Source organism: Myotis nattereri (genome assembly GCF_964212035.1).
Source record: "Myotis nattereri genome assembly, chromosome: 16".
Taxonomy (NCBI): domain Eukaryota; kingdom Metazoa; phylum Chordata; class Mammalia; order Chiroptera; family Vespertilionidae; genus Myotis; species Myotis nattereri.
The window spans coordinates 40,717,794-40,743,059 of record NC_138091.1 but is presented as its reverse complement, the minus strand read 5'-3'; the positions used below and the strand labels follow the sequence as shown (position 1 = coordinate 40,743,059).

Below are 25,266 nucleotides of genomic sequence, written 5' to 3'. Positions count from 1 at the left end.
AATTTGTGGGCATATTTTAAAACCACCACAGATGCTTTCTAGATATCTCACCACCAAGGGGACCTCTCTGGGCTTATGACCTCCTCTTCCGCCCCTCCCCTCCCCTTTTCTCCTTGTGCTCCATTTACTCCCTCCCCCAACCAACCCCCGTGGCATCTCTGGACCCTCCGTGGGCATCCACACCCACGAAAAACCCACAACGTTCTTGGTACAAGCGTGCTTCCCATACCTGAACACACACCTCCCAACACTGCCTCCTGATCCCATATGCCCTCCATGCTCTCACCAGGTACCCCGGCTCCACATTTATGGATCATGTATTACGTTACCAGGACACTCCAGGAGTCAAAATGATTGTGGTTCTTGGAGAGGTGAGTTAAAGGAAAATCTTTTTAATTTTTTTTATTGTTAAAGTTATGTATGACATCAGTTTTTTAAAAGTGCATGCATTTTGGTTATATATAACTTAAGGTGACAGTCCCTGGTAGTCTCACCCCTTAGACTTTGGGACGTAGGGATTGTCACTGTTATCACTTCTGTGTGGCACAATATGTTTTAGTGCCAATAGAGGAGAAGCTTTGCACTGCTGACCAGGCCTCTACCTGGTGGGCAGTGGATATCTGGAGTAGAGTAAATGTGATTTTTTTTAAGTTTGGGAGAGCCCTGTAACCCCATCCCATTTTCCTGTTGTGCCTCCTATAGGTCTGGTCCTAAATCATCTTACCCACAGGTTAGGAAGGAGGAGTCCCGGGGACTCCCCAGCATACCCGCTGTCCCTTTACAGTTCTTCCCTACCACTCTGTCTTCCAGGCTGTTTGGACCAAGCCCATGTCCCCTCATTTTTTAGACTCTGGCCTCTGCCTGATTTGGGACTGATTTTCCTGCTGCAGCTCAGAATGGGTGCCTCCAACTCACAGGCTTTTTCTTGTTCCCTGTTCCTTGGCAGATAGGGGGCACTGAGGAGTATAAGATCTGCCGGGCCATCAAGGAGGGCCGCCTCACCAAGCCCGTGGTCTGCTGGTGCATCGGGACCTGTGCCACCATGTTCTCCTCTGAGGTATGGCCGGTACAGACCACTCCTGGTGGGGAGTCAGGAAGCCGAAGATGAGGCATTTGAGGTGGACTCTCTGGTCATCTTAGGGGCAGTTAGCTCTTTCAGTCCACCTCAGTCATTATTTGGAGTGGGAGCAGCCTGTGTCTGGAGGAGGTGAGAAGGCTTCATTGAGAAGTCAGCTGAGCAGAAGGGAGGATGGGGAGACGGGACACATTCCTGGTGCAGGGAAGACCACGAGAAGATCTGTGTGGAGAGAGGTCACAGAAGGAAAGGCTTGTTTGGCACGTGTGCATGATGTAATGTATGTGAACATGCCTGGCGGCATATAGTAAGTTCAGCATCTAACAGCAGGTTCTGAGTGTGAGGCCTTGTCCTGTGTTGTGTATATAGCATAAAACCTGGCCTTCGAGGCTTCCTGCAATAGTGATAATCCCTGTGCTTAAACCCTCAGTTCTTCCTACCAGTAAGCCTGCATCACACTAATTTTTTCTCCCTAGAATGCTTGCCTTTCCTCTTCAGATTCCTGCCCACCTCAAAGTGGCCATATCTGTTCACTTGTAAAATGCACTTTTCATTTGAACCACCAGTTCCATTTCTACAACTTTCCCTTATGGATTTGCATGCAAAAATATTTCAAAGTATATGCACAAGGATTCATTGTAACCTTGTCATAGCAGAAAATGGAAACAACTTAAATACTGGCCAGGAGGGCACTGGGTCATCAGGCACAATCATATAATGGAAAGCTGGGCAGGCTGGAGAAGAATGAGGTGGATTTTGATATGTTGATGGAGAAAAAGTTTAAGATTAGTTAAATCAAAAATGGCAGAGTGCAGTAAATATTGATAATATCCATTTTATTAACTGTGTGTGTGTGTGTGTGTGTGATTTAAGGAGATAAAATGGGATTGGTTGGGTGATGGGATCTTTCAGGGATGAGCTCTACTTCCAAAGGCTTTAGAATCAGATCTCGATAGATGTTATGGCATGGGAAAGTCATTTTGCCTCTCTGTACCCTAGTTTGCTGAGCTGTAAAATGGAAATGGTATGGGATTGTTGCATGGCTTAAATAAGAAAATAATTGTGAAGGTCTGGCATGTATAGGTCTTAGCAACTATTCCTTTCCATTCTTCTTCATTTATCCCTTGAAGCAGTTTCTGACTTTCTTTCGTTGTGACCACTTTCTCCTCCACACCCCAACAGCCAAAATAACCCCTTCCTTCTCCTCCATTATTTCTCGTAACCAGCTTGCATTACTCCACCCCACTCTGCTGAGGACACCTCCAGAGGGCAAGCACCTTGCTCTTCTGTTTCTGGCTGGGCACTTATCACCCCATAGGTTGGGCAGGTCCTCAGGAGGTGTTTTGGTTTTGGTTTTGGTTTTTAATGATTTTTTAAAACTTCATGTAAAACTAGAGGCCTGGTACACGAGTTTGTGCACGGGTGGGGCTGGCGTTGGGGGAGAGGCTGTGGGAGGGCTCCAGGGCGTGTCTGGCCCATCTTGCTCAGTCCCGATTGACTGGACTCCAGCAGCAAGCTAACCTACCATTTGGAGCGTCTGCCCCCTGGTGGTCAGTGCACGTCATAGAGCTTTTATAAACTATGAACATGGCAATATAACGTATCTCCCTTTTAACATTTTTGTTTTAGTGTTAAGAAATCTCTGAGTTAAAGAAACTTGTTTAACTTCCTTGAACCCAACCAGCATTTTCTAATTGTATTTGAGTGAAGACTATTTTCTCCTTCCCACTCCATTCACTCATGCAAATTAAGTCCTACAAAGAAGGTATTGGGAACCCGTGTTTTAAGGCATGTGTTGCTAATTGGAGCAGCAGCTGCTAACCTTTTCAACACGTAAGGCACTTTTTATTATATTTAGGGATTAAGCACAGTCAGAGGTCAAATTGCTGGGTTCAAATGCTACCACATACTGCCTGTGTGACCTTGGGCAAGTTGTTTTACCTCTCGGTGCTTCCATTTCCTTTTTTTTTTATATAGGGAATAGTCATAGCTACTGAAAGATCAATGAGTAAAGCTTTTAGAGAAGTGCTGGGATATATAATAAGTGTTTTTTAAACAGGTTAGGTGTGATTACAGTCACCCCCCAACTCTGTTCCTAAGTCAGGGTTTTGTACCAGAGTTTTCACTGGGTTAATTCATTTCCCCCATCGCTTCATCAAAGACATTGGTTTTCTCTTCCTTTTCGCTCACTTCCCACAGTCAGTCAACTCCTATATTTCATTGGATTTATATTTTACCTCGATACATCCTTAGGTGGAAGGCAGCCATTGCTCATTGGCTTCAGGTAATTGTTGCTATGTGGGAATATAAGCCTACGGCACAAAATCTGACTTTCAAAAAAGTTGGGAATTTGTATTTTGACATGAAACCTTTTTTTTTTTTTTTTAACATTGGTACCTATTTTACAAAAAGTGTGTGTGGGATAATCATATCATGTCTATGAGCTCACTTCAACCTCAGGTTGCCAATTTGTAACACTCCTCACCTGTTGCTCAGAACTAATCCCTATCTTCCATTCCCCACCCCACCCCCCCGACCTCTGCCCCAGGGGAAGCCAGGTGAAGGGTCTGGGGCAGGGGTCCTCAAACTTTTTAAACAGGGGGCCAGTTCACTGTCCCTAAGACTGTTGGAGGGCCGGACTATAGTTTAAAAAAAAACTATGAACAAATTCCTATGCACACTGCACATAACTTATTTTGAAGTAAAAAAACAAAACGGGAACAAATACAATATTTGTATTTGCATGTGGCCCGCGCGCTGTAGTTTGAGGACCCCTGGTCTGGGGAGTTGGGCTGCCAGACTTTGTATCCTAGCTCCATTACCTACCAGCTGTGTGATCTTGAGTGTTATTTCCCAAATGTGTTGATGTTTCAGTGTCCTCATCCATAAAATAAGTCCTCCATCATACCTGCTTGGGGTTGAAGGAAGTGATTTCTGAAGAGTGTTCGGTGGGTCCGGCCTGTAATAAGTGCTGTCATTTCCCAGGAGCCTTTGTTCTCTCTCGGGGATTAACGAGCCAGTCACACCACTCTCCTTTGCCTTCTAGGTACAATTTGGCCACGCTGGCGCTTGTGCCAACCAGGCTTCTGAAACTGCAGTGGCCAAGAACCAGGCTTTGAAGGAGGCAGGAGTGTTTGTGCCCCGGAGCTTCGACGAACTTGGAGACCTCATCCAGTAAGTGAACCTGTGCTAGGAGCCTCCTGGGTCAGCAGCCTCTCTAACATGGAGGTGTCTGATATGCCTGGTCTGTCTCAGCAGCTGTGTGGATAGTCCAAAACCCTTTTTTTCGTTGGCTTTTATTTTATTCTGTTTGTAGAAGCAGCAGTTACAGGCCATTCACACTGGTATTAAACAAAACATGTTCACTTTCTTAACCTTCCTACTTGACTGGCCATAAATGAGAGATGAACATAGAAACATTTAGAAAGTGTCACCTCTAATTGATGGATAAAGAGTTATTGATATACTGTTGTCTCTTCCCATTCATCCTTTGACCTCACCTGGCTTCCAGATTCAACTTTTGTAATGCCCCATTCAGAGGTGATAGGGGAGTCTTGGCTAGAGCCTGTTTTCACTTGGGAATCTAACTGGTAAGACCAAGTCGCAGACAGGAAGGGGGGACAGAGAAGGGAAATAAAGAGTTTGGGTTAGATGGAGGAGCATTCTTGGGATGGCTTAGAAAAGCCCAGAAGAAAATCCACGTGGGTGTCTTTTCTCCCGCCCTTTCCCTGCCTCCTAGGTCTGTGTATGACGATCTTGTGGCCAAAGGGGTCATTGTCCCTGCGCAGGAGGTACCTCCCCCGACGGTGCCGATGGACTACTCCTGGGCCAGGGTAGGTGCCATGTGTGTCCCTCACTGTGTGTGCCAGGGAGATTTAGGGGCTGAGGTGTGGGCTTTGGCGTGATTTGCCTTGAATCCTTGGAAGGCAGGCCTGACCTAGTAGAGCAACCACGTGATCACTACTCTGGGCTCTAAACCACACCCGTAGGGGCGGCTTCTCCAAGGGCTCAGGAGAAACCAGTTAGACTCCTGGATTCCACCTCCTCCCTGTGTGCTGGAGCTTGTGGGTAAAACAGTGCAGGGCCGCAGAGGGTGGAGGGCAGTGGGTATCTCCACAGCTGGGTTGCCTGGCCTGGAAACGGGGTTGGGCAGACAGTGTCCCCTAGAGTTGCTTGTGCTTCCTAAGAGGTCTCAGGCTGAAGTAAGGGACGTGGATGAAAAACTAGTCTTCTTGATATTTAGAAATCAATATTTAAAAGACCCAGTTAGAAAAAAAGGGTAGTAAAGGGCCTTTCAACAATAAGAAGTACTCAACTCACTCATTATATAAGGAACCAAAGTAAAAACTGGGATACTACCTTGACCGAGTGGCTCAGTTGGAGCTTTGTCCCGTACACCACAAGGTTTCAGGTTTGATCCTCAATCGTGGCACTTACAGGAGGCACCTGATCGATGTTTCTCACATTGATGTTTCTCTCTCTCCCTTCTTCTCTCTCTAAAATCACTAAAAGAATATTCTAAGGTGAGGATTAAAACCAAACCAAACCGTGGTACTAGTTTTTCCCTATCAGCCCAGCAAAGATAAAAATTCTTTGGTAATACGTTGTGTTTGTATGGGTGTGAGGAAACTGGTGCATTCATTCATTGTTGGTAGGAATGGAAATTGACACAATCTTTCTGATAGGCAGTTGGGTCATATAAATCAAATTTAAAAGTGCTCATACCTTATGGCCCAGCGATTCCATGTCTAGATAACTACTTCAGAGAAATGTTTACATATACAAAGAAATCTGTTCAAGGATATTTTTCTAGTTGATAGTAATCAGTGAAGGCATTGCTAAATGGTGGTATGGTCATATGATGGGCTACTATACTGCAGGTAAGGGAGCAAAGTGGATCTATGTGTGCTGAAGCTCAAGTTCATTGAGCAAACACATTACAGGACAGTGTATCTAATGTGATTATAAAAACTCTGCACACAAAACGGTGTTGCATAGTCTCCATGTGTTTATGCGTGCATGTAAATAAAAGTGGAGAAAGAAAGGCCCAGAAAGATGTCCACTAAACTGACAAACGCTAAGTCAGAAAGCCGAGATGGGGCGAGGTCAAAGGCGACATAACTTGATCTGTTCTGTTTTAAATTTTTATTTTTTTTATTTTTTTATTTTTATTTTTTTTTTGTTCTAAATTTTTAAAAAGAAGATACTCATGTAATTAGAATGTAAATTAAAAGCATTTTTTAATTAAAATTCATGGGGGTAACTGAAGAAATGGGCCTGGACAATGTTGACTTGATAGCCCTGGGTGCCCAAGTCGGGAACTGGGAAATTCAGGAGCTCGGTCCCCGCCCCTGGGTAAAAGGCATCTTGAGGGGATGCCCCGTACCCACAGCCATGTGCCTCATTACATTTTGGCTGGGGTTGGCAGCTGTATGTGAAGTGTTTAAATTTTTTCCCTTTGGATTCATTCTTCCATTTCTTTTTTTTCTTTTTCTCTTTTTTTTAAAGATTGTAACTTTAAAAAAATATATGTTATTGACTTTTAGAGGGAGAGGAAGGGGAGAGATAGAAAGATAGAAACATCAGTGATAGAGAAACGTCATTGATCAGCTGCCTCCTACATTACATGTCCCCAACTGGGGATCGAACAGCAACCCAGACGTGTGCCCTGACAGGGAATCAAACCAGTGACCTCTTGGTTCCTGGGTCATAGCTCAACCACTGAGCCACACCAGCCAGGCCATTCTTCCATTTCTTAGCCAGGCGACTGTTATTGAGCCACTCTAACGTTCATTTCCTCTGTTAAACATGAATGACTTTCTTTTGTGAGGTTAGAGTGAGCCCATGGATGTCAACGGCTTAGGGCAATGCCTGGCCCCACAAATGCTCAGTAAAGAAAAGAATAGAGCTGAGGCTAAGCAGGTGCCATAGTGTGGCACTCCTGTCTTCTTTTCTTTTTACATATATATATTATTGGTTTCAGAGAGGAAGGGAGAGAGAGAGAAACATCAATGATGACAGAGAACCATTGATCAGCTGCCTCCTGCATGCCCCCTACTGGGGATCAGGTCTTCAACATGGGCATGTGCCCCGACTAGGAATCGAACCCTGACTTCCTGGGTTCGATGCTCAACCACTGAGCCACACCCACCGGACGTTTTCTACACTTCGATTCAGTAAAAGAGCTCTTGCATTTCTTGGGAAGAGCTTGTCTGTCAGGCTGGGTGGAGCTGTGCAAGTGGAGCCCCAAGCCCAGGCACAAACCCGACCGGGTGGAAGCTGTTATCGAATACATGGCCACCAGAATTTTAACATATTCCTGGGACACTGGTTCTGAGAGCACAGCCAGTGGTGCAGTCCAGGAAAAATTTCTGTGGTTACCACAGTGCTGCTTGCTTCTGCCCCATCTCTGCTCAGGAGCTGGGCTTGATCCGGAAACCTGCCTCATTCATGACCAGTATCTGCGATGAACGGGGACAGGAGCTCATCTACGCAGGCATGCCCATCACCGAGGTCTTCAAGGAAGAGATGGGCATCGGCGGGGTCCTCGGCCTGCTTTGGTTCCAGAGAAGGTGAGGCATGGAAGGCAGAAGTTGGTAGGGCCCTTCAAACTGGAGTTAATGATTTTCCCCTGACGGGAATGGGGGTGGGCAGCCTTGAGGAATAGTCCAGGGCCAGTCAGGCCATCTTTATGGCCACAAATCAATGATAAGGCTAAATGAAAAAAATACTGACTCCTACGTCTTCCAAGAACAGAAGGGCCAGTCTAAACCATGACTTAATCAGGAATCTTGGATCAGCCCCTTTCCCTTGGGAACATATGAAGACACGGGACAGAGTAATGCAGGCCTCTTGAGAGAGAGGTGAGGGTTAGCAGGGGAGCCCTGGGTGGGTCTGGTGGCAAAGGAGTACAGGGCTGGTAGAGCTGCTGAACACGCGTAAAGTACCTTGTATCATTAGCCTGAATGTGAGGAAAAAATGGTTTTCTCTGCAACTCCCAAGCTTAGACCTCCCCTGGGACTGACAGCTGGGCAAGGGGGCCAGGGAGTCCATGATTCACAGAGCCCTGGCGTGGTGTGGGCCTGGGCAGAAGGCCAGGTTGAAGTCTAGGCTTGTGTCATGCCCTCACCTGCAGAGAGGTGGATCTTGTCCTGCTTTGGGCCCTTCCTGGGAAATGTTCACGGCTGTAACACCTGAGTTACCAGAGCAGGTTTCACTCTGCTCTTGCGTCCCCATGTCTCCAGGCTGCATTCTTAATCACAGTTGGTAGGATGAACACTGGAGGTCTAGGGCTCCTGCGTTGTGAAAGGGACGGGGACCTCACCTCTTCTCTGTCTGGTCCATAGAGGGTAGCCACAAATACAGGTCAAATCCTGTCATAGCAACTCATGCTGAAAACTGACTAAAGAAGAGATTTCACACCCTGGTTGCTAACTATTCAAAACCAGTATTTGTTCTCAGCAGAGTCCAGAGCCTCTCAAGAATCTGGAGGTTTTGCCCTGGAGTTGGTATGATAGTATCAGACCTAGATTGGCAGGTTGCTGCCCTTCTTGAGTTTGAGTGACTTGTTTAGGGAGGTGGGAGGAAGTAGGAGCATGGCCTTGTCAATGTATCTCTTGTTCAGCAGCTCACCACCGTTCTTTTCTTCCCCCATCCCTTTACTCACCCACTCTAGGTTGCCCAAGTACTCCTGCCAGTTCATTGAGATGTGCCTGATGGTGACAGCTGACCATGGCCCAGCGGTGTCTGGGGCTCATAACACCATCATCTGTGCTCGAGCTGGGAAGGACCTGGTCTCCAGCCTCACCTCGGGGCTGCTCACCATTGTGAGTATTGTCTTCCCGGGAGTGCACAGCAGGGACTCTGGGCTTGGCACCGCGCTGCTTGGCTATAGCAGGGTCCTAGAAGCAGCCCTGGAAGGTGAAAGCCTGCGCAGGGGGTGTTCAGGGCATGCCAAATGGTCTGCAAAGTTGAAGGAGAATCACAGCTCAGGGCAACAGGGGCTGGCTTCTCCTACAGGGTGACCGGTTTGGGGGTGCCCTGGATGCAGCAGCCAAGATGTTCAGCAAAGCCTTTGACAGTGGCATTATCCCCATGGAGTTTGTGAACAAGATGAAGAAGGAAGGAAAACTGATCATGGGCATCGGTCACCGAGTGAAGTCGGTAAGTTGTTCTCCTTAAGGGACTGGATGAAAGGGGACAAGAGAGCATCAATTTAGTTGAGAACACGCAGGCTCTTGACTCCAACATGCAAAGCTTTGGACGTGTTGACAGGTGAGAACGTTGTAATACAGGTTGCCTTTAAACAATGTTTATCGTGTTTAGTTGTGGTGTGAAAATATGATGAGCTGGAAACTCATCCTATGAACCTTATAAGAGAAAGGACAGGTCAGGGTAAGGGGACATATCAGCACCTGAGGCTATGCATGCTGCAGTAACACAACTCCCAGAATCACAGTGGCTTGCAACAGCAAGCGTTTCTTATTCACTCTACACCCTCTGTGGGATTCACCCCACCCTCACTGCGGGTTGCCTGCTGCTCTGTTCTCTGTCCTCTACACTGAAGAAGCAGTCCCTATCTGGGAAAAGTCATGGCAGAAGTTCTTAAAGCTTCTGCTTGGTACAGCTCACTGTCACTAGAATTTCCTTGGCCAATGAAAGTCACATGGTTAAGTCTGACTCACTGGGACAGGAAAAGCAAGAATATCAGGGCAAGCCTGATGGGTAGAGGCCAGGGAATAAATATTTTATTTATTTATTTTTAAAATATATTTTTTATTGATTTCAGAGAGGAAGCAAGAGGGTGAGAGGGATCAAAACAATGATGAGAGAGAATCATTGATCGGTTGCCTCCTGCATACCTGGATATGAAATGTAGTGTGCCTACTTGTGACATGAGCACAAACATACTCCTTAGTAGAAGTGTTAGAATGAGTTCCTCTGTAACTTTAAATCACTTTCTAGATAAACAACCCAGACATGCGAGTGCAGATCCTGAAAGATTACGTCAAGCAGCACTTCCCTGCCACCCCCCTGCTCGACTATGCGCTGGAAGTGGAAAAGATTACCACCTCGAAGGTAAAAAAGCAAATGCCCTAATTCTTGAATTACTTGGCAGAATTTCTTGGGTGAATTTCTTGGCAGAAATGAGACAGCCAAGTAATCTTTTGATTGTGTAGCTAAAATTAAACCTGGTTTTCTGAAAAATTTTATTTCTGTTGCATAACTACTAATAAGTTCAACAGACATATACTAAGTGTCAACTAGTGTCAGATCCTTTGCTAGACAATGGGGATCGAACTCGGTGACAGTCTCGTCTAACCAACTGGGATGCTTTGGGAGGAGTTTTTTTTAATGGTGATCGGAATACGTAGTGTAGTAGTAGTAATAGTAGAAAATTACAAGGGAAATATGAGAAATAATGACAAATGCTTTGAATATTTTGCCTTCCCAGAAACCAAATCTTATCCTGAATGTAGATGGCTTCATCGGAGTTGCATTTGTAGACATGCTTAGAAACTGTGGGTCCTTCACTCGGTGAGCTTCGCAGCCCTTTCCTTCTTCACCGTGTTTATTGATTTTTGTTGTTGTTCCCTCCCAACTCTGAAAATAATGCATGTTCATTACAGAGAACTTAGAAAATGTGTAGTAGTGGTGTAAAAAAGAACAAAAATTGCCTCTACTCCCACCACCCAGAGCATCCCTCTTTTCCACTTTGAAATCAAAGAGAACTAGCTTCTCACTCCTGAGCAGAGGTTGTACTGTCTGGGAGGAGGGCCGTCATGTGAGCCATTTTAAAACTACATGTTGAGCCCTGGCCGATGTTGCCCAGTGGGTTAGAGTGTTGTCCTGTACACTGAAAGATTGCGGGTTCGATCCCTCTTCGCAGTGAATACAGCAAGCAGCCAGTTGATGCTTCTGTCTCACATCAGTGTTTCTGTTTCCCTCTCTCCCTTCCTCTCTCTCTACAATGGGTGGAAACATATCCTCATGTGAGGATTAAAGACAAAACAAAAATACTACATGTTGATTGTGTTGCAGGGAAGAAGCTGATGAATACATTGACATTGGAGCCCTCAATGGCATCTTTGTTCTGGGAAGGAGCATGGGCTTCATTGGTGAGCGAGTGGTTACTGTTTTAAGAGGGTTTTAGGTGGGATTGGTTATTTCCCCTGTGGTCCAGCTACACTGCTTAACCCATGTGGTGAGTCTCTAAAAAGAGATGTCACATTGACTTAATCATTGTTCCTAATCCGTCCTTTCTTACCTTCATTTCCCCCTTATCTTTACCTTTGTTCCCTTGTCTTGGAAGTTACTTTGATTGTAAACCAAGCCTGATATCTACCTATGGAATGGGTCTCGATTTACTTCCCCATTTCTTTGTATCTGCCTTTTGTATTAGATGCATTTCCCTTTCTTATCCTTTCTCCTTCACCAAACTGTTAACAAATTCACCAACTCAAAAAAAAAAAAAATGCATTTGCTCCATTTTAGGACACTACCTTGATCAGAAGAGGCTGAAGCAGGGGCTATATCGTCACCCGTGGGATGATATTTCATATGTTCTTCCGGAACACATGAGTATGTAACTGAGCCAGGAATCCTGTTGCAGTGAAGTGAAGACAACTCCTCCCTTGGGAAATAGTGTGCGGACAGCTGGCACTGGAGCTTGCTCTAGGATGGGCCTGGGCTGTAAACCCACTGGTGTACAGGCACGGAAGACCAACACCCCCAGGCTAACACTGTTCAGTCCATACAAAGACGCTTAATATTTTTTTTAAGCATAGAAATAAAAAGCCAATATTTGTGACATTTGCTCTGCTACCTGCTGTAATTATTACATAAAAGCATCTAAGCACTGTCAAGATAGTGTTTTTCCTCATTGTCGGGCTTTCTGATGCTTTCTTTTTTCCATTAGTTAAAAAAAAATTTTCCCCTTGAAGGAAGGGAATGAAACTTTGAAGACCTCAAGATACTATACATTTAAGGCACCCCTAATGTCTTGTGTTTCCATGTCCCCCTTTTCCTGCTTATATAACATAAAAAAACATTGTATTAATCTGATCTTTTTAGAGTCTTTTTGTGTGTTCTGTGTTAAGGGTTTGTTTGGTATCTCACTGAAACGTTCCATATTGCAGACCAAAGTCTGCTTATGTCATGTTGAGACCATTGCATCCTTAGCCATTGTTACAGAATATGTGGAGGAGTACGTTAAAATGTAAAGCTGTAACATACATATGTTTAAAATGGAAACGCAAAGCAAAAAGCTGTGAAATGTCTGTGTCTTATGTTCTCTATATTTATGCAACTGACTTGTCTGTCTGTTACTGAAGTGTGGGTCCAAGGACTCCTCTCCAGCCAGTTTGCATCTGTAATCCACAAGATTCTGGGCAGCTGCCACCTCAGTCTCTTCTCTGTATTATCATAGTTTGGTTTGAATAAACTGTATAGTAACAATGAATGCCTTCCTGCTGTCTCATGTCATCCATACCATTTCATCTGTATTCCTTTGAACTGGACTTTCTAGTAATTTTACTACATGTATTTTTAAAAATGTTAATCTACCTCTTTTTGTTTTTAAAAAGGAATCAATCAAAACACTACTTCCAAAAATGAAACACCCCCCTCATATTTGCACCTCCCTCTTAGTGAATGAGAACCAAAGCTCTACCCATCCAGATACACAAGCCAACAACGTGGGAGCCATCCTTTCCTTCTCTATCTGGTTGACAAGTGCTGTCAATTTATCTTTTTTAAAAATAATTTAGCTTCAGGCATACAACATAATGTTTTGTATTTGTATGCACTGCAAAATAATCACCGCAGTAGTTACCATTCAGTTGACCTTTAGCATCTCTGATGGATCCATATCTAGTGTGCTAACTTGTGCCCCTAGTTCTACTTTTCACCCCTCAACAGTGCATTCTCCATGCAGCCACCAGTAATATTTTTTAAAACATCGAATTTGAAACACTCCTTTGCTTAAAACCCCAAAGTGGCTTTTGGCCATCTTTTTAACAACTGTATAGGGAACAGGATAGCTATGCCGGCCAAGCATGCAGAACACAAGCCTCTCGCTTCATCCTCACGGCAGTCTTCAACGTATGCTAGAAGAGAATGGGTTCCCAGGTAATAACGTGCTCGCCCTCAATCATGAGTTGCATGCCCAACTCACCCGTAAGTTGGAGCTCGGCCTCAAGTTTGTTGTTTTTTTAATTTACTCCCAAGCCATTTTAAATCTTTACATAAAAATCCTGCCCTGGCCGGTGTGGCTCGGTTGGTACATCTTCCCGCATACCAAAAGGTACAGAGGGTTGGTTCAGGGTCAGGGCGCGCACCTAGAGGTTGCAGGGTCCATCCCGGGTGGGAGGTGCCTTGGGGAGGCAACCAATCGGTGTTCTCTCACATCGATGTTTTTTCTCAATTTCTCTGTCCCTCCCTCCCTCCCTCCCTCCCTCCCTCTAAAATCAGTAAGAATATCCCCCAGTGAGGATTTTTTTTTTTAAATCCTGTATGGCCGCCCAAGACACTAACAATGGGTGATGGTCTCGTGTGGCTTTTGTTTTGCAAAATGCCCACGAGGAAGAACTCGCTGCTCAGGAAGGGAAAGGACACCAGCCATTCCCACCGCCGCGCGGGCAGCGGCCGCCCGACCCGAGCGCCGTCCCGCGGAGCCGCCCCGAGGTGGCCGGCGTGGGCGGCGCGCGGCGCGTGCGCAGACCCCGCGGCCCGCGGCGCAGTCTGCGCCCACTATTTATTCCCAGAATCCCTCTGTGTCGCACCAGAACGGCCGGCCCGTTCGGAGACTGCGGCGGCCCGGCGCTGCGGCGTCAAGATGGCGGCTGCGGCAGTGGCGGCGGCGGCCGCAGCAGCCGCAGCAGCATCGCTGCAGGTGCTGGAGATGGAGAGCATGGAAACGGCCGCCGCCGGCTCGGCCGGGCTGGCCGCCGAAGTCAGGGGCAGCGGCACCGTAGAGTTCGGGTCCGGGCCCTGTTTGTCCGCCATGGAGGCGGGCGGGGGCGATCCGGGCCCGGAGGCCGAGGATTTCGAGTGCAGCTCCCACTGCTCCGAGCTGTCGTGGAGGCAGAACGAGCAGCGGCGCCAGGGCCTCTTCTGCGACATTACCCTGTGCTTCGGCGGGGCCGGCGGCCGCGAGTTCCGGGCGCACCGCTCGGTGCTGGCCGCCGCCACCGAGTACTTCACGCCCCTGCTCTCGGGCCAGTTCTCCGAGTCCCGCTCCGGCCGGGTGGAGATGCGCAAGTGGAGCTCCGAGCCCGGGCCGGAGCCCGACACGGTGGAAGCCGTTATCGAATACATGTACACCGGGCGCATCCGTGTCAGCACGGGCAGCGTGCACGAGGTGCTGGAGCTGGCCGACAGGTAGGCGGGGGCGGCGGGAGGGGAGATGCTGGCCTCCGAGGGCCGCCCCCGGCGACGGCGCCGCTGGCGGGCGGGGGGGGAGGGGGTGCGGGGGGGCAGTGCCTGCGGCTGAGCGCCAGTGAGCCCAGAGGAAATGCCCTGTTTGGTACCTGCCGAGGGCCTGCGGTGCGGGGCGGTGCGGGCAGCCTCGGCGCTGGCCACTGAGGATGCAGCCGGCCCGTCCGGCCAGGGCCACTTGCCTTAGGGAGTTCAGATCCCCGGTGGAGGAACAAAGGCGATCAGAAGGAAAGCCCGCTTGTTGTAAGTGCCGTGTTGACATTAAAAAGGGATGAAAGGGAAAAGGGGTGGGGGGTGGGGGGTGGAAGGATTGTGATGGGGTAGAGGAAAGACCTTTCTCGGGAGATGACATTTAAACCGACCCTTAAACAGCAAAGATGGGGGCTTCCTGGCGGATGGCGCAGAGGCCCTCAGGCAAGATCCAGTTTGGCTCAGAGAAGAACTGAAAAAGAAAAACCCAGTGGGGCTGGATATGGTGGGTGAAGGGGAGACGGGTGTGTGAAATGCTGGAATAAGGAGTTTGCATGTTACTGGGTGATGGGAAGCTGGGTAAATAAATGATCCGATTTAAGTATTTTAAAAGATGATTCTGCAGCGGTGGAAAGGGGATTGTAGAGGGCAGGAATGGATGCTCGGAGACTGGTTAGGGGGCAGGTGAACGAAAGCCATTTATAGAGCTGGGAGGAGCCTGTTGGGGCAGCATTATGTTACAGATACATTATTTTAACAACTACCTATCGAGTGCCTAGTATTATGCACCCGTTCAGACACTGGGTTCTAAAGGTGCTGGGAATTCAGCGGTGAACAAAACGGACAAAAGTCCCTTCGTCATTGCACTCACATTGGTAGATGGACAGCAGATACGTGAAATAGATAGCGTGTTGGGTGATGGTTATAGTTACGATGGAAAATAAAACGTGGTGGGGACATACAGAAAGGGCTGATGGAGAGAAGCTATTTTTTTTAAATCGAATAAAGAATCCTTCACAAGACATTTTGCAAAGAACTGAAGGAGGTGAGATGAATCCGTGTTGGTGTAAAGGCCCTGAAGTAGCTTATCTGGATGGTAAAGAATAGCAGGAGGCCATTGTGGCTGGATCAGAGAGATGCCGAATGAGAGGAGCAGGAAAGGCCTCTGGGTGGTGATGGGAATGGATCCAGGTCCCGTAGGGCCTTGTTGGCCCGTGGAAGGACCTGGACTCTTACTCTGAATGAGATGTGAAGGTTTGAGGCCGAGGAATGACGCATTCTGATTTGAAGAATGCTGTGTTAGAAAAGGAGGGGGCAGCAAGGGCAGAAGCAGAGGTTGTTGCCATGGTGGTAGAGACTTGGATTGAGGAGGGAGAAGTAAAGGTAGTAAGTGCTTCAATTCTAGGTATATTTTGAAGATAGAGGAGATGAATTTGCTCATGGATTTGATGTGAGGTGTGAGAGAGAGAGTGCTAGCTTCTGGACTCGAGCAATTGGAAAGATGGAGTTGTTATTTATTAACGTGGAAGACTGCAGGAAAGCAAGGTTGGGAGGAAGATCAGGAGTTTGGTTTGGGTCCAGGAGAAGTCTGAGTAGGCAGGTGGGTATCAGAGCATTGGGAGCTAGAGATTGAGAGGAAATAAGCATACAGATGATAATTGAAGCTATAAGACTGGATGAAATTACTTAGGAAGAGAGTGTAGATAGAAAAGTGAAGGGGCAGGACTGCGTCCTGGGATTCTTCAGAATCTTAAAGAGGAACCAGCAGAGAAGACTAGAAAGAAGGGTGCCAATCATGTCAGCTCTGTCAACCGCAAGTGATCATTGAATTTGGCAATAACAGAGTAGAATGGGAGAGATTAATGTTACAGGACAGGGGAATAATTGCAGGAGCAAAGTCTTTGAAACCAAGAAGCGGATAGAATTCATATTAAAAATGGAAAAGTTGGCCTGGCTGGTTGAGCATCGCCCTATGAACCAGGAGTTCAAGGTTCCATTTCCCAGTCAGGGCACATGCCCGGGTTGTGGGCTCAGTGGACTGTGCAGGAGGCAGCTGATCAATGATTCTCTCATCATTGATGTTTCTATCTCTCTCCCTCTCCCTTCCTCTCTGAAATCAATTTTAAAAAAAGATTTTTTTTTTTTTAATGGAAAAGTTGGACTGGGAGAGCATAGTATAGAGGACAGCTGTAGGCAGTGTGGGTGGTGGGAGGATGAAGTTTCTGCCTGATGGCTTCTCTTTATTCTTAAAGTGTGAGGCGGAGGTCATCCAATAGAGAATGGAGTGGAACAGGGTGGGGCAGTTATAGATCTGAGATGGGGGAAGGGTGATTGCACTCACTCATGCTGTGTTTGCTTTTGTCAGGTGAGCTTGTGTTCTTCAGATTTGTCCCAGCTTTATTGGGGAGTTGGGGATAAGGAGGAGGAGAGAACACCCCAGGCAGTTTACTTAAAGCACTAACTTCTCCATCTGTCAGCCGCTGAGTGACTGCCTTGTGTTAGGCACTCTTCTGAGTATCCTGCAACCATCACATCTAATCTTACCAGCTCTGAGAGAGGATCATTCTCCTAACCCCCCACTCCCACCCCCCATATACTCTGTTGATCCTGCCTAACTTGTAGGGCACTTATAACATAAATAACAGGAAGTGCAGCTTGCAATGCCCATCACATGGCAAATGCCTAGTATATGCTAGCTGTTGTTTTCATAGAGCAGTGTTCTAAACACCGTCCAAGGGAATATGTGTGAGAATTACCTGGAGTGCCTGCCAAAAATAGGAGCTGGGTAGGGTGGTGAGCCTGGGAATCTAGGCACCCAGACATGTTTGAGAGCCATTGGAACTCTTACTACTACATCTTGTCTTTGTTTTATGTCTAAGATGTATGTTCACTGAAGAGGGTGAAGGGAGCTACTCATCTTTATATCATTGTTCGACAGTGTTGTCCGATTGTCATTGGCACCAATTCAACGGCAACAGGAACCCCTGATTTGGGGTGTGGTGAAGAAGGAAACTTTATTCAGTGCAAAACAGCTCAATTGTGATATAGCACAGCTGTGAAAACAGCACGGGCTGTAGAACAGCTCAGTTGTGAGACAGCAGGGCTGTGAAGCAGCCCTGGGGCCAGGCCCCTCTCCCCCTAGATGCTCTGCTCTCCTCTGCTCTGCTTCTCCATGGTCTGCTTTGTGCTGCACTGGGCTGCTGCGTTCTATGCCAGTCCGCTGTGGCCTGCACTGGGCTGCTCCACTCTGCTCCTTTGAGACATCTTTGGTGGTTCAGCTCAGCCAGGGTTACCCAGTTTTTGGTGGGAAAGGAACGTGCACTGTCAGAGCCAGAGGGGAGCTGGCTTATTTGGATAGAATTCCTTGCCGCTAGTGCCTGATTGTCATCATGCAAATGAGGACTCCAAGTCCTCACAGTTTGATTGGTCCAAAATGCACTGTCCTGATTGGTCAGAATAGAGCCACTCAGGTTGGTTGGAGCTGCACAGCTTCCAGTTGGATGGGAAAGCTTCAGTCCTTTTGGTTGAAATTGAATTTCAGGAACACCTCTATTATAAGGGCTAGCTCAGATGGCAGAAACATAGCTGGGTTCTGAGGCAAGTACTTTGGTGCGGTATGTAGACATGGCTGCTAGGCTCTGTTTTTTAAAAATTTGAGCCCAGTTAGCTCCCAAGAGCCCTCTCTCCCTCTCAGGTTTCACAATAGTTGTAATAACCATAATAATAAATGGTTACTGAATTAAATAGGTCTGGACTGATGTAGTCATCCATATATCGTTGAGGTTCTCAGTTCTGGGGACTTAATCTTTCTAACGCTGTGGTCTCAAACTGGCTACCCTTGGGGCTGAATGCTGCCAGGTTTATGAATTTGTCTGAAATGTGGTTTTGTGTGTGTGCTTTTTGTTTTTGTTTTTTTAATTTAAACAAATTTAGGTAGGTAGGCAATTTCTAGCCAGCTACATTCCAAACCATTTTTCTTTTCTTTTTTATTTTGTTAATCCTTACCCAAGGATATTTTTTCCATTGGAAAGGGGGGTGAGGGGACGGGGTGGGGGGAGTAGAGAAAGAAACAGGGATGTGAAACAGATTCATTGATTGGTTGCCTCCCGCACATGCCCTGACTGGGGCCAGGGATCGATCCTGCAGCCCAGTCATGTGCCCTTGACTGGGAATCCAGCCCAAGACCCTTCAGTGTGCAGGCCAACACTCTAACCACTGAGCACACCTGCCAGTGCTCTTCTTTTTTTAACCTGACTGTCCTGTACATGCTTCATTTGTTGACCTGGGAGAATGGTCTGGTGAAGAGGAGGTTTAAACCTCTGAAACTCCACTTCTGATGCTTGAGTAAACAGCCTCCTGGGATCCACAGGTCCTATACCGTGCAGTCAGTGCTTAGGAAAGTCTCTTCACTGAGACCCTGCCTCATTTGAAGAGAGGCTGGGAACTGGCAAGGGATTGGGGTAGGATGGCATAGACAAGTTTAAATTGAGATTTGCCTTTGCAAGGGCAAATTAGAGTGAAAATAGTCCTAGCCCAGCCGTGGGCAAACTACGGCCCGTGGGCCGGATCTGGCCCGTTTGAAATGAATAAAACTAAAAAAAAAAAAAAAAAGACCCTACCCTTTTATGTAATGATGTTTACTTTGAATTTATATTAGTTCACACAAACACTCCATCCATGCTTTTGTTCCGGCCCTCTGGTCCAGTTTAAGAACCCATTGTGGTCCTCGAGTCAAAAAGTTTGCCCAACCCTGTCCTAGGCGGTTTGGCTCAGTGGATAGAGTGTCAGCCTGCGGACTGAAGGGTCCCAAGTTTGAGTCCAGTCAAGAACACATACCTAGGTTGCAGGCTCCACTTCCAGCCCTGGCTGGGGCACATGCAGGAGGCAACCACTCATTGTGCTTCTCTCACATCAATGTTTCTCTCTCTCTCTCTCTCTCTCTCTCTCTCTCTGTCTCTCCACTCTCTCTAAAAATCAATGGAAAAATATTCTCAGGTGAGGCTTAACAACAACAAAAAAAGTGAAAATAAAGTATAGGACTGTTAATAGCTTTTAAGCATACTTTTCAGCATAATCCATTTTAATTTGGGAGGATTTGCTTTTTTTCAGATATTGTGCATTAAGTAAGTTGAAGCTTACCATTTCAATTTGTATAATTCAGATGCTCTCAAAATGCAGCCACATGCACATTTGAAAATTAATCCTTCTTTTTCTTGATTTTAGGTTCCTATTAATTCGCTTAAAAGAATTTTGTGGAGAATTTCTCAAGAAAAAACTTCATCTCTCCAATTGTGTGGCCATTCATAGCTTAGCTCACATGTATACCCTGAGCCAACTTGCTCTGAAAGCTGCCGATATGATACGGAGAAATTTCCACAAAGTAATTCAGGATGAGGAATTTTATACATTACCTTTCCATCTTATTCGAGACTGGCTGTCAGACTTGGAAATTACGGTTGATTCCGAAGAGGTTCTTTTTGAAACAGTTTTGAAGTGGGTTCAGAGAAATGCTGAAGAGAGGGAGAGATACTTTGAAGAACTTTTTAAATTGCTCAGATTGTCACAGATGAAACCTACCTATCTTACTCGGCATGTCAAACCAGAGAGGCTGGTGGCCAATAATGAAGTTTGTGTCAAGTTAGTGGCTGATGCAGTGGAGAGGCATGCTCTGAGAGCTGAGAATATACAGTCTGGTACATTCCAGCATCCTGCTTCTCATGTCTCATTATTGCCTCGCTATGGACAAAACATGGACGTGATCATGGTTATTGGAGGCGTGTCGGAAGGAGGGGACTATTTAAGTGAATGTGTGGGATATTTTGTTGATGAGGACAGATGGGTAAACCTGCCCCACATTCATAATCACCTGGATGGCCATGCAGTCGCAGTAACGGAATCCCACGTGTATGTTGCTGGATCAATGGAACCAGGTTTTGCTAAAACTGTGGAAAGATATAACCCAAATTTTAATATATGGGAACATGTTTGTAGTCTGATGACAAGGAAGCATTCTTTTGGGCTAACGCAAGTCAAAGGGAAGCTCTATAGCATTGGAGGACATGGCAACTTTAGTCCTGGCTTTAAAGATGTTACTGTTTATAATCCTGAGATTGATAAGTGGCACAACTTGGAATCAGCACCAAAGATTCTTCGAGATGTCAAAGCACTAGCCGTTGAAGACCGGTTTGTGTATATCGCTGCCCGCACTCCTGTGGATCGGGACACTGAAGATGGATTAAAGGCCGTAATCACCTGCTACGATACAGAGACTCGACAGTGGCAAGATGTGAAATCTTTGCCACTTATTGACAATTACTGCTTTTTCCAAATGTCTGTGGTCAATTCCAACTTTTATCAGACGGCATCATGTTGTCCCAAGAGTTATTCTTTGGAAAATGAAGAGGCGGTCAGAAAAATCGCCAGCCAAGTTTCCGATGAGATCCTTGAAAGCTTGCCTCCAGAAGTCCTAAGCATTGAAGGAGCAGCCATTTGCTATTACAAAGATGACGTTTTCATTATTGGAGGCTGGAAAAACAGTGATGATATTGACAAGCAGTATCGGAAAGAAGCCTACCGATACTGCGCTGAGCGGAAGAGGTGGATGCTGCTTCCTCCCATGCCGCAGCCTCGCTGTAGAGCCACTGCTTGCCACGTGAGAATCCCATACCGGTACTTGCATGGCACACAGAGATACCCTATGCCTCAGAACTTAATGTGGCAGAAGGACCGGATCCGACAGATGCAAGAAATACATCGGCACGCCTTAAACATGCGGCGAGTGCCAAGCTCTCAGATCGAATGCTAGGTTCTCTAATACGTGAAGCTTAAAACAGTTACACACCTGTTTTGTGAAGCTGAAGATACCAGACTGTTACTTGAAAAAGTGTGTCAATAACTTATTTTCTACCTGAATTGATGATTGCCCCCTATAAAGGAAATATAGTTAAAAACGGAAGACTGGGAAACTCAATTCAATACGTGGTAATTTTTGTTAGCTTGCAGTCTGTTTCTGCCTTTGGTCTCTGTCTTTAGTTTGTGTGTATGTGCTAGCTAAGTAAGATCTTATTAAAGACAAATGGGAAAACCAGGCGTAGTTACTTGGCTGGTTTTCTGCTAAGAAGGTATAACTCCTTTGTCTTAGGACTTAGGTTTTGAACATGCTTTAAGAACCAGTTTTATTTGCACATTTACCTTGATATTCCTTTTCACTTTTTTCCTGAATGGTTGGTTTTGACAAGATCAGAATTTATGCATTGAGCCCTCATTTGCAGAGGTATGTGCAATAGTAGGACTGAAATTTGAAGGAAAAAGCACAATATTTTAGCAAGATGATTTTAGAATTTTTGCTTTGACATTTTGTTTATCTAGAAATGATGTTTTCTTCTAGAAGAGAGGACTGATGAGAAATTTGTAATTGGCTCATGCATTTTTTGGAATATTTTTCATTTCTTTAGCCAACTGTTATTGACTTTAAGCTGTCACTCTGAAATGATAGTAGTTGGCACAAGTATTGATCTTTAGCTGATTGATTGAATACAGAGGATATTATATATGTGAAATTTGTTTCTCTGAGAAGTATTGGTGTAGTCTGAGAAATCAAAGGCATTAAAAAATTTTAAATACTTTTTTCAGGAATTGCAGGCTTATATGAGGATAAGTTCATGAGTGTAAATAATGCTTATGACAATCGACACTCAATGCCTTCAATTTTAAATTTTGCTCTAATGCATATTTCATAGGATCTTCATTCCTTTCTAAAATGTTTTTTTGAAATGAAAAGGGAATAACAATTTAGAGAAATGTTGCTAAAAACAAGCCTTATTTCTCAGCCTCCATTGTTATAATGTCATATCCAGTTGCCCTGGACTTTTTTTTTAAGAAGACTTTATTTGAGCCAAACTGACCACATATGCTTGGAGCAGGACCTCACATGCTCCCCAATTGCCATGAACTTTAATTGGAACTTTGCCTGAGCCTAGAATACCAAATTTAAGGGCATAATTCTGGCTCTTCAAAATTTACCACTGTAGTTATTTTTAATTTATTTTTATTCATTCTTCTGATTCTCTTAACACATTCAAAAGCTTTATACAATTTAGCACTTGGTTTGACTATTTTAGCACTCAGTCACTCCTACTCTTACTGTTTGCAATGTGGGTCCAGTATATTTTTATTGTTTTCTACTATCATAGGCATTCCCAAACACTGTCCTAGAAGTAGAATTCTAAGTGCATTGATTTTTTTCCCTACTGCATTATAGTTAACCTGCTTATTAGTTGTATCAAACACTAAAAAAAGTACAACCTGAAATTTTAGCTTTCAGCTGCAAGATTACTAATGTTTAGCCCTTGGACTCTACTAAGAATTTTCCTGAAATTTCTAAATTGATATCACTACCTACGATGGTTTTTCAGTAAATGTGTTGGAAATCTGCTTGCAAACCATTTCATTTAGACAGGGGTGGGGATCGGAACTGCAAGTCATGTTTCTCTGTGAGGATATAGTATCCCACCCCAGCCGTTTTCTCGGTTTCTATGTATTTGTGGTTAGTTTAATAAAAGCCATTGGATTCTCAGAAATGCTGATACTTAGCCGTGAGAGATCTATGCAAGTAAGGCAGAAAAGCTCAATGCACGAAGTTCTCATTTCTCTGATAGACTGTGCTATCCTTCCTTTTCCTGGCTGTGATGCCAGCTTCTCTCTAGAAGGGTGTGATGCAGGATTGGGGGCCAGCAGGTTTTGTGGGGTTTTTGTCTCAGACTTTTCTGAGAGTCATCAATTTATTTGGAAGGTGTCTCTTTTTCACATGATATGGCAGACCCTATATAACTCAAAGATCTAGGTATAATCTGGTTTTGAAAACTTGATTGAAATTGTTGTTTTTTAACTTAGCAGGCAGCCTAGGCCACGGGTGGAAAGAAGGGGTAAGTCCTTGCTTGCATGATGATGTGTGCAGGTTTTCCTGACGACTGAATTGCTAATTTTCGTATTTGAATTCACATGTGTGATTTTACATCAATAACTTGTGTTTCTGAAATAGCCTAACTAACTTGTTAATCAGGAAAGAAACCAGATTTGCTTAAATCTGTTCCAGGTTGACATTCTGAAATTCCAAACTGGAAATAACTTCCCAGCGTTTTTGGAAAGGTTCTGAGTACAAAGAACCTAAAATGCCTTTTGCGGGGGGAAATGTCCTTTTTGATGAAAACTTAAAGATTGTGTTTGGTAATTTAAACAGATAAAAATACAGCTTTAAAAAGGCAATTAATGTGTATTTAAGCAAATCTTGTTTTGTTGCTTTTGGTATTTTGTGGAAGTAAAAGAGGAATTGATTATACAAAAAGTAACAACTATACATAACTTGGAGTGAATCTACTTCTATCTCAGAATGGATATCTTAACTATACCTACCCTACCATGGTTTAAAAAAAAAATCAGTGGCATATATTAAGAATGTCAGTCATGAGTTTAGTGTTTAAGTATCTCACTTGCAGTTATTTGCATGATTAGTCTTATGTATCTTGGTATCTTGGCTTTTGCTGTGCCAATTCAAAAATATTGTGCTAAAAAAATCTAAACATTCATTGACATCAGTTTTGTTTTGATCAGCTGGTTTTGTGTAGTATTTCTGGGACCAAAAAATTTTAAATACTAACTTTTTAAATATAGAACAGGCTCTTGGAACTGGAAATACAGTGTTTATGGAAGATTTGTGTGCTTTGTATTTTAAATTCTTCACGCTGCTGATAAGCAGTTTCCAATGCACATGTTTTTTCTTCATGTTTCTTGACTAGTGTAGCATGTGGTGTATTTAAATATTCTCTGCTTCATAATTCTAATATGAATACTATATATTGGTAGACAGGTAAGCTAAATTGTGTATTTTAGTTACTTGGCCTAATCAAGCATAACCAAAGGGATTTTTTTGTGTACTTTCTTCAAATTAAGCTTAAATAAAAAGGGTGTATTGGTCACATTTCATGTCTTTTGAAAACATAGAGAATTGTGAAGCATGTTCATCTGCCTACACTAGAAAACTAGGGTGCCTATAGGTTGCTCTTTAACTGTAGAATACTTGAGAAACAATTCAGTCTCCTTTTTAACTGTCAAACATTTTGGCACATTTCATCACTCCAGTTTGTTAATCTCTTGAGAGTAGTCCCTTTTTGTTTTTGTTAATGTTCTGGTCATTGGAAACAAAAAGAACTCATAGTTGAGTGATGTAATACAATAACAACATAATATAGTAGTCATTTTGCTTCAAAGAATTTAGATAGCCAAATAACTGCTATTTGTTGCTTACCTTTGTGGGGCATGTGTCTGCTCTAGACGACCATTCTGCAGCCGTGAAGCACATACAGTAGAGCACTACTCACTCCTCCTGCTGCCGTACGCACTCATGGGAAGGGGTGCTGGCTGGGTGTTTGAAGACCTTAGGGTCCCTGTGCTTAGGGCTCATTGAGTTATTTGTGACATCAGTACTTAGTTCAAGCGATGCACAGTGAGTTTTGGGGGCCAGTAGTATCCAAGCCCCTACACAACTGAACGCGTAATTTTGACTGTCTCCTTACGTCAGAGGAGATGCGGAACGTAAGACACTTTGAGACATTACATTGTATAATAGCTTGTTTTATGTTCCTGAAGCTATCTTGTCCTGTGTTAAAGCTACTAATGGTCTCGACATAAGCTTTAAATAAACGTATTTCATTAGAGCTGGTTTGCATTGTGTAGTTTTTCCTTTTAAGTATGTACTGTTGAAGATAATTGCTTTCTTCCTTGAACCC

General features: G+C 44.9%; 2 protein-coding genes across 3 annotated transcripts in view; both read left to right on the top strand.

The window, feature by feature from the left end:
* ACLY (ATP citrate lyase) overlaps positions 1-12,536 on the top strand; it is a 38,959-nt gene extending 26,423 nt beyond the window's left edge. For both annotated transcript variants that reach the window (XM_081109255.1, XM_081109254.1), the window contains 11 exons: positions 290-371; positions 947-1,057; positions 4,122-4,249; positions 4,815-4,908; positions 7,493-7,647; positions 8,751-8,901; positions 9,095-9,238; positions 10,040-10,153; positions 10,530-10,612; positions 11,117-11,193; positions 11,570-12,536. In XM_081109255.1, coding sequence (XP_080965381.1) covers positions 290-371; positions 947-1,057; positions 4,122-4,249; positions 4,815-4,908; positions 7,493-7,647; positions 8,751-8,901; positions 9,095-9,238; positions 10,040-10,153; positions 10,530-10,612; positions 11,117-11,193; positions 11,570-11,664 — 1,234 coding nt within the window. In that variant the 3' untranslated portion in view covers positions 11,665-12,536. The remainder of the gene's footprint in view (positions 1-289; positions 372-946; positions 1,058-4,121; positions 4,250-4,814; positions 4,909-7,492; positions 7,648-8,750; positions 8,902-9,094; positions 9,239-10,039; positions 10,154-10,529; positions 10,613-11,116; positions 11,194-11,569) is intronic.
* A 1,374-nt stretch (positions 12,537-13,910) lies between these two features.
* KLHL11 (kelch like family member 11) lies at positions 13,911-25,194 on the top strand (the record flags this gene model as incomplete). Its single annotated transcript, XM_081110675.1, has 2 exons — positions 13,911-14,455; positions 19,706-25,194. 2 exons carry the CDS (start codon positions 13,911-13,913, stop codon positions 21,285-21,287), a joined length of 2,127 nt encoding a protein of 708 aa, XP_080966801.1. The 3' UTR covers positions 21,288-25,194.
* Positions 25,195-25,266: the final 72 nt, after the last annotated feature.